Below are 9,370 nucleotides of genomic sequence, written 5' to 3' on the forward strand. Positions count from 1 at the left end.
CTTACTGAAATACTACTTACTACTAAACTTACTTAATAAAATATGCCAGGCCTTCCATGAAAAAGATCTCATCTGGATGGGAGAATATGTTCTTCTAAACCCTGTATATACCTTTGGCGCCAATGGTGCCTTTCCACATATGCAAGCTGCCAATTCCACAGATATTAATGCGCCCCAATACCACCACAGGTGCAGTCGTTTGGACTGAGCGCTAATAATGAGCCAAATAGTGATGTCCATGTTTTTTGCCAATCAGCATATCCTCAGTAGAATTTATAGGATGCATCTGCAGGTAATGCCAACTTGTGACCAGTGTTGAGTGTACTGAAATCACATTACATTTTCAGGAATGTAGTAATGTAACACGTTACTGTACTAAATTCAGCAATTACATTACAGCTACAATCATGTTGTTACTTTTATTGCAAAAGTTCTTCAGCTATCTGCACGCTGGGTTGATAAAGAGGAAAACAAAACATCAAACAAACATGCTTTTTTCTAGTTAGCATGCTGAAGCGGTCTAGAACTTTTCAGGATACTATTTTTATTTTTATTGCACAAAAGGACAAGAGCTCATGGTAAAGTATGCATTCGGGACAGAATTAACCAAATAATCTCTACTAAGTGTAGTCACCGAATTGGGACCTCTCTACCATGGTACAAAAATATGGTTTGCTTATGTTGCTTAGCACTAATTAGCAGGTACTTAATGAGTGACGTCATGTTGGCTGCATCCATCATACACTTCATTCACATGGCTGTAAAATTGGTTGAACTCAACTCTGAACTTTTTGATGCACAGTTTTCATTATTGTGTTTCTGGCCATTCGATCAATTCTTGCTTCATTTTACGTTCTTAGTCACATCACCCAAGAGAAAATTTTCATTGATCGAGTCAGGCTGCGACTCTTGACGCTATGCAATCAATTTTCTCATCTCTGGGGCTACAACAGTGGCACGAGCCACATGGGACACTTTGTACCTGTCACATCCCATATGTCTGACAATTCATCTTTCTGTTGATACGATCATCTTGACTCATAAAATATTATTCGTTCCCACTGCACATGTAAAGTATCTCTTATGTGATTACAATAAATAGAAGTCTGAGAAATCGGATGATGGCACTACTTTATAAGGAGCGTCTTATTTCCACTTTTCTTGTGAGTCTTTGATAGACAAACATGTACCCTGGAGGATTCTCTGAGCTCACTGTGTAAAAATTAAACATATTCTTCATTCTGCTCACAAACTCCCAACTCAGCTGGAGAGATTAAATTTCATGCTAAAAGAATAAAGGTGCACAGAGGAAGGTAATTAATCACTTGTTTGGGGGCTTTCTTTGGCTTTCAGTGCGTTCTGGCCCCACTCAGAGACCCCTTCTCCAAAACCATCATGACATTTTTGTAATTACACCTTTTTTCCCCAGTGTAAAGCAGCTCGGCAGCTGTTGACAAACTGGAAAGGGGGGGGGTCAAACAGAAAGAGCACGCTTATAAAAAGACTGAGCTTTAATGCATTTAATCCCACCAGTCACAGCAATGGCCATTACACCACAATTTTATTAAGTTTGTAAAAAATTTATTTTTGTCTTGTCAACAACACATGACAGAAGTTATTTCGGCAATACACTTTAAAGTGAATCATAAAAGCAAAAGATTAGAACATAATGTTTCTGTATTGTTCAAATAGATATTTAGTATAGTCTAAGGGGGCACGCATCGCCTCAATCCTCAGCACACATTTTCTTTCCTAATTTTCTACAATGTTTGAATAGTGGGTGCTCGTTTTAAAATGACCCAAGGTTCAAATAACAAAGGCAGTGAGGCCTGAAAGCTCACAATGAGAGCAGATGATGATCTTAAGCAAACAACCCTGTCTATAATCAGAGGCCCCGCCCACCTGCTGTTCATATCTCAGGTTTGCGAGTGGCAGCCAATAAGAAAAAAGTCAGCTTAAAACAAGAGTTGCCTTAAAGGGGTGGGTTGAAAAAATACAAATGTGGCAGGTGGGGTTCCTAAAACTACTCAATGAATTGTGTGTGTCCAGATATCTGGGAAAATTGCAGATTTATGTTGGTTATTTGCATTTTAGTTACCTAAGAGACGGTGCTGGCACCTCTTGCTGCAACAACTGGCACAGAATTCCCTTCATGTTCCATCTGTGAAGCTTACCAGCTGCATGTCAAAGCAGAAAATAATCCAGACGTGGCTTAGAACTATTATTGTTTTCCCACAAAAGTCTAGAATGCTAATTTCTTTTTCCACCCGAGGGACGTCTAAGGGGAAAAAAATTCTGGAGCTAGAAATTAGCATAATGGGTCTGCCTTAAGTTGCTCATCTGTCACTGAAATAGTTTTGTCTTGGTATAATCTAAATATTACCTTCATGTCAATGCCACCGATGAATGTAAAGCCATGGCAAAAAAAGAAAAAGTACACTATGACACTGTATCATTATATATTTAACAAAAATTAAGCCAAAATGCAGGACTGTGCGAAAACCCTAGTATACCCCCTCACTGCTTACATTGGAGTTAGAGTATATGTAGCAGCCAGGTGTTAATAATAAAATGCAGTTGACTAAATGGTCATCAGCAAGTATGAGCACCTCTCTAAAAGCAGAACTATTAATGGTTTGCTGGTCTGCAGCATTCAGATGTGTGTTAGCACAATGCCAAGGAGAAAAGACATCATGATTCTGGAGAATAAAATATTGCTATTCATCAATTTGGTAAGGATTATAAGTCCATCATTCTCCAGTGAGAAAATTATTCACAAATAGAAACATTCAAAACAGCCACCAATCTTTCCAGGAGTGGACGTACAGAGGGTCAGAATAAAAGCTCAGAGAAATTGCCCCCAAAAAACCCAAGATCTCCATCTCAAGCCTCATTTAGCATGTAAAATGTTGATGACATATAGTTAGACAAAGACTGAACAAATGTGAATTCTTGGGAAACATTTCCGGGAGAAAAGATTCTTCTGTCTAAAATGAATATGGTACCACAGCTTAGCTTAGTAAAGATGCAAACCACAATAAAACAAAGCACAAAGCATCTGGAACAATGTCCTCCTGACAGAGAAGATCAACATGGAGATGTTTGCTTATGATTTTTGGCTTCAGCCAAATGTGGTACTGTGCATTACGGCCAAAGTATAGAATCAAATGGGAGGCCATCTGTCTAAAAACTAAAGCTTGGCCAAAATTGACATGCAGCATGACAATGACCTAAACACAGCAGCAAATCTACAACAGAATGGCTGGAGGAGAAAGAAATTAAAGTGCTACAATGGCCCAGTCAAAGTCCAGACCTCAGGCTGACTAAAATACTGTCAGGATCCCAGAACGCTAATTAAGTTAATTTAAATGTAGCTTAATTTCCTTATCTGAATCATCGAGCATTTATCATGACTTTGGCAGGAATTTTAAAACCTGGTAACAACTAGATAATTTATGTCCTAATATGTAAAACCTTAGAATTTATAGAGGGTGTACTTGGTTTTGACCGTGACTGTAGCTTGCGGCTGTGACATGGAGAAATACCATTGGAGTGTTATGTAACAGTTTGGACATATCACACTGATCAAACAAACTTGGATCCTGAAGAGGAGTTTTATCCTTGAAGGTCCCGGATAACAGAAAGAGCTAAAACAGCTATTCTCGGAATAAAGTGAGGGGCTGTTTCAAGGCACGGTGCTCGAGCAGTTTGATGTATGTGTCTAAGTACGAGGCCAATCCCAAAAGTAAGGCCTTCTATTTTTTTTATAAATACAAACAACCGTTTATTTTCCATAATATTTAAATCATTTTAAAATTTGAAGACTTATTTGTCTACATGCCATTTCGGTCGATGCATTTTTGTAGGCAGTTTTACAATGCCCATGTCATACCTGCTCGCCGACGCCGCAGAATTGCCTTCCGAACAAATGTTCTTTCACCTTTGGGAACAGGTGGGAATCACTTGGTGCGAAGTCCGAACTGTAGGGTGGGTGGGTGATGAAGTTCCAAAGTTTTGCAGGAGAGCAACAGTTTGACGGACGACGTGTGGACGCGCGGTGTTGTGGAGAATGCTTGCACGCACAGTGCGCAACTGTGTTTGAGGAACGAAAGGGGGTGTTGTTGACTTTCTCACTCTCAACTCAGAAGCGCATTTCAGAACCGGAGAAGAGGAATGCTGAGTAAGGGCGCTAGCATTCTCCAAAACTTCCATATAACATGGGTATTGTAAAACTGCCACAGCGTCTACAAAAATGTATCGACCGAAATGGCGATTATGTAGACAAAAGTCTTCAAGCTTTAAAATGATGAAAATATTATGGAAAATAAACGTATTTCGAAAACGATAGGAGACCTTGATTTTGGGATTGCCCTCGTATCTGGGGAAATTGTATTATTTGAATGGATTCATTGTATTTTATTCGCTGGTAACCTGATGTGATCTGTGAAGCTTACCAGCACAACATCAGAGCAGAAGCTAATCCATATAACGTTAGTGAAACATGGCGACATGTCCTAATGGCAACAATTCTAATAGCTCCCTCATAAGTTGGAAGACTGTTTTGTGCAGTCAGACACATTCAACTGCAGAAAACAAATCAATCATCAATCAATAGATGCAGCTAATTGAATATCAATAGTTATGACCCCCATCAGGACCTACCTGAGGCACAGACAATTACCTGGCTAATTGTAAAAACCAAAGAGGACCACACAAAAGCAAAACACATGTATTCAAACAGGCCTGCTCATTGAACATGCAAAATTATGCCTGGCCTAATTAATTTGCCATTAAGACTGGATTGATGTCGCCCTTCGCGATGCACACAACCAACCCATAATTGCCTCTGGTGTTGCATTCACAGGTTGGCCTCATTACCGAAACAGATGCTAATTCTGCGGAGCGGCTTCAGGTTGACAGGTGTGTGAGGTGTGTGCAGATCGTTCCACTCTGTCGGGCCAGGCGTAAAGTGAACCGAAGCAGGCAAAGTTAAGAACACATCATAATCGCATGCAGAGACATGCTCACGAGAACAAGGATTTTCTCTTTTTAGAGCATCTTTTAATGATAATGAATTTTAAATGGTAATAATTGGTGTGTAGGGAGCAAGAGTCTTAATGGCTCGGGAAAACAAATGCTGCAGCTGAATTATTTAGTTGTTCAACTAAACAATTTGTATTAGAGCTTCATAGTTTTTCCTTTTCCTCTGTTCATTAAGCTAACTGTTGACTAGCTCCTTATAGATTTGTTTATGAAAAACACTCCATGACCAGAATTAGTGCAGCTGGTTCCCCAGAAGATGTTTATTCTTTTGGTGATTAACTCCATTAATATATTTAGTAAAAACAAAGAACTACAAAAGCCCCGCCTTCCACCATGAGTTCAGCGCTCTTGTCAGATTAACACTGGTGTGTTTCAGCACTTTGGCTCAGAGTCAATTTCTCTGCTAAAACAGCCTCACATCTTCTTTGTCCGTTTCTTGGGTCTCTGGTCAAAATCGTCAACCATCATGGAGTCGGGCGAATGGGAAGCATAGCTTCCATCAGATCCCACCCCTCCGGGTGAGGGCCCCATTACTCCTCCTGACTCACTCATGGTGGACATGGGCCCACCGTCCTCAAACACATCTCCGCCCAGGACCCCGTGGTGGTGGTGGTGGTGATGATGATGGTGAGCCGAAGCTTGGCCTTCCTCGCCGTCCTGTGGCTCCACTTTTACCTGAGGCCACAGAGGGGAGTTGTTTGCCACACCTCCACCTTGGAAATGCATGAAACAAAGACGAATTAAGGAGCGAATTGGATTTTTTTTTTAACCACTAAATGGGCAAATGGATTTAGTCACATTTATTTAAATAAACCTGCTGTAGCGAGAAACCTTGTCTTCAAAAGAAAGCTGAAGAAGCATGAGAGAAACCAGTTATGTATAACTTTTAAAATTACAGTCGATGCTTTGAAAACCTTAGTAAATGAAAATTATGACTAAACACAACAATCATTCGTTAAAGTATATGAATGTGGTTAATTCCATGCTGTCGCAGTTCTATAATATATATTAACTTCTCTTTGTGCTTGAAGTGACAATTAAGATTAATTAAGAATCCCCATTAATTAAGATTACTTTAAGAATTCCCATTACCAAACAAATAACATTGCTACAAACTACTATAAAGTTGCTAATGTTAAAGGGAGTTCTTCCTCCCCACTATCTCCGAGTGCTTCTTATAGGGACTCATTAGGGTTCTCCCTCAAATATTGTCAAATCTTAGAACTGAGTTAAAGCTTACAGACAACGCTGCAGTTGTAATTGAAAGAGGGTAATGCAACCACTGGGATCAGTAATGACCTGTTGTGGACACAAAGCATTTCAAACACTAAACTACTGAACTTGGAAATAACTACTAATCAGTCCAAGTGGTAGAAAACATTTGATTAGAATGATCTTACCTGAGGTATGAGGAGAATGGTCTCCATCCAGCCCTGAAGCCAGCCTCTCAGCATTGGCACCAAGGACCCCCATTGGCAAAGCCTGGTCCCCGGAGGCCAAGTCAGCCTCAGGCTCCTCACTAACAGGGAAGGGAATGTCACTCATGGCCTCCACCTTGATCTTCGGGGACTTGGAGTCCTCAAGAGCTTTCTCTGGATTTACCAGTCGCTCGTATTCCTCTGATAGATCCTTACTGAGCTGTAGGAATAAGATATTTCTGTGGTAAAGTAGGAGTCTGGATGATGTAACTGTTAAGGGTTTTCTATGAAGTCATTCAGCTCTAATTCAATGTAGAAAAAACATACAGTTAAACAGCCAGAGATATGAAACAGATTAGTATAAGACTTTGGAGGATGACAAATTGATGTTGTCTCATGTATTTATTTTTAATTTCTATTTTCTTTCCAGCCTTACCTGCAGCATGTAGCTGTGATAGTCCTTGATCCTCACTTGCCAGAATCGCTGCAAGGTCAGGACACTGCCAATTCCCACCTCATGGAACACCTGCTCCACCACATCTGGGAAGGGACTGGCTCCAAGTCGAGCCTCCCTGTCCACTGCCACCCGCAGCAGGCGGGTTAGACGCAGGTAATGCTCGTGGACCAGATCCGTGAGCGTCTCCAGGACGCTTTCCTGAGCAGATTCGAAGCCAGCATGGGCCAGGACGGTCGCTACAGACTGATACAGTAGCTGCCTACAGGAGGGCCAACTCAGTTCTGTGACCTGTTCGCCTTTACCTCTAAAAACAGAAGAAGGAAGGAGATAAAGAATCATTGTTGACTAAGATTTATATGAGAAATGTGGAATACACAGAAATTTGGGGTTTAGAGTCCTTCAGTGTCTAAATCTATTACTTCCTACTCCCATCAGCTGATCATGATGGGAGGTGGTCATTGATTTCCCATGAAATTAATTTTTATAGATATAGAGGTACTGATTTAGAAAAGAGGACTGCAATCTGAAACTTACTTGTAAAAGTCACTTTCAGGGTCGCTGTGGCGGAGCTGAAAGGGCTGTCGGGGGGCTTTGCTATCCACAGGTAGCAGGTCATCTGGCATAACAGGTGGGGTGGGAGGGCATAACGGCAGGTTGGTATCAGCCTCGTCCAGCTTGCTGCCACCCTCGGAGGATGTTGAGCTCTGACCCTGAGATTGGGCTTGGGCTGCTGCCAGAAGACCTCGGAGACGGCGAACGTGCTGGCACAGCTGCACTGTGTGGATGGTGAGGCTGCACGGCTCAGAGGGGATATCAAGCATTGTGGTGGGCCGTGGCCGCTGTGCAGAGGGCTGGTGTAAGGGAGGGTCCTGCATCTCCACGGATCGAAACTCACGCTGGAGCAAGTCAAAGGAACTGCGATTGGGAGGAGCCCCCGCAGGCCCCGGGATCTCACCCCAGTAACGCATCATGACCACACAAGGAGAATATAGACTGCAGTTGAGACTAAAACAGAAAGGGGGTATAGAAAATGTGAATAAGTTTTGAAAACATCAAGGCAACTATTGTTCATGTTAATTTGTTCAGTATGAAACTGATTTTGTTTTAAATTCAAACAATTTTATTCTTTGTTTTCCTGCATTACTGTCTGGTTTGGCTTTAAACCATGCATTAAAATGTGATTATTTCACTGAACAAAGTGTGCAGCTGCCAAAGGAACACACAGAGCTTTGCTGAATCAAAGCTACCCTTTTGTCAGGTATTTAGTTAAGGCAATGAGCCTCTCTTAACATAATTAACAGTAAACCTATAAGTATTTTAGGCTCGCATAAATTAAAACCTACTGTACAAAACAAATGATTCTAATCTTTTTCTGTTAAAACTCTTGTGATTTAGTTTGCTGGGATTTCAAAGCCTCTTTAGAGAGGGACCAAAACTGTTTTATTTCTCACCCTAACAGAAGTCTGTGAAGCTTCCTGCTATTTCTTGCAATGTTACAAGCATATGTGTAATTTAAACCCCACTGTAAAATGTAAATAAATAAAAATAAAGTTAGTTATTTACAAGAAAACCACTTGAACAATTCAATTTACGTTATTATCCTGATCCACTCTGCACCACCAGTATTGCAATTACTTTAAATATTCTGCGAGGCATCACCCTCAATAATGTCCAGCTTTCGGGTTGTACTTAAATGCCTCTTGACAAAAAGATCTCTAAATAAAACCAAGTCGTTAAATGTATACGACTCCGGTTAATTTTAGAGCAAATTACGCCAAATGTTGATCACAGGCGAACAATTTTAAATAAAGTTGAAGTTGTGAAATACTAGTTTTGTGAAAAGCTGAAAACGCTAACACAACATTTAAAAGATCTGTTACAACTACATTGTTATCTCATGATCACTTTTCGTACATTTGACATACTTTAAGGGCAACATTTATGATAAACCAAGACAGCGTGGCTAGCAGCCTCTCCAAACTTAATAACTGATGAAAGAGCGGCAGGATACATGTCTATTCGCTATGCTTTTATATCCCGAAAAGAAGATAAAACTGCATTGGTTCCTTTAAAGTCTGAAGTCTATGATTAACAAAAACTGATGTTTTTCGAATGACAGAAAAACGCACAAAATGTCTGTTGTATGGCTGGAGTATACAGCTGGGTTCCAGGACCTTTGCGGTTTGAGTTACTGATGCACTCGTTTATTTTAACTCAACGCCGAACTACATGTTTTAATGCATCACGGGCATGTTTATTAATGTAAATGAGGTTAAAAAAAACACATTGCTGTTACCCTGGGATGGAGGAAACGTCTTCTGTTGATTGAATGTTGAAGAAAGCTGAACAGGAAACTAAGGGTTTTCGTCCTTGGAGGAAAAGAACTCGGGTAAATAGCTATGTTGAATGTTTAGTTCCACAACAAAAAGTTCGTTTTGAATTGTACAAATTA

General features: G+C 40.6%; 1 protein-coding gene across 1 annotated transcript; it reads right to left on the reverse strand.

Moving 5' to 3' along the window:
- Positions 1 to 1,505: 1,505 nt before the first annotated feature.
- Positions 1,506 to 9,321, reverse strand: supt7l (SPT7 like, STAGA complex subunit gamma). The gene is made up of 5 exons (XM_005946253.2): positions 9,215 to 9,321; positions 7,453 to 7,923; positions 6,898 to 7,222; positions 6,444 to 6,681; positions 1,506 to 5,756 (listed from the first exon to the last, which is right to left on the reverse strand). Exons 2-5 carry the CDS (start codon positions 7,887 to 7,889, stop codon positions 5,458 to 5,460), a joined length of 1,299 nt encoding a protein of 432 aa, XP_005946315.1. The 5' UTR covers positions 7,890 to 7,923; positions 9,215 to 9,321; the 3' UTR covers positions 1,506 to 5,457.
- Between the last annotated feature and the right edge of the window lie 49 nt (positions 9,322 to 9,370).

Source organism: Haplochromis burtoni, unplaced genomic scaffold, assembly GCF_018398535.1.
Source record: "Haplochromis burtoni strain Fernald_Lab_line unplaced genomic scaffold, NCSU_Asbu1 Contig_478, whole genome shotgun sequence".
Classification (NCBI taxonomy): Eukaryota; Metazoa; Chordata; class Actinopteri; order Cichliformes; family Cichlidae; genus Haplochromis; species Haplochromis burtoni.

What these genes read in the sequence shown, in the direction of transcription:
- supt7l (XM_005946253.2), bottom strand. Translation starts at nt 7,889, where the DNA reads ATGATGCGTTACTGGGGTGAGATCCCGGGGCCTGCGGGGGCTCCTCCC. An exon ending in CCTGAAAGTGACTTTTACAA is followed by an intron (nt 7,223 to 7,452) that starts GTAAGTTTCAGA and finishes TTCTGTTTTTAG; the next exon opens with AGGTAAAGGCGAACAGGTCA. An exon ending in CCATTCTCCTCATACCTCAG is followed by an intron (nt 5,757 to 6,443) that starts GTAAGATCATTC and finishes TGCATTTCCAAG; the next exon opens with GTGGAGGTGTGGCAAACAAC.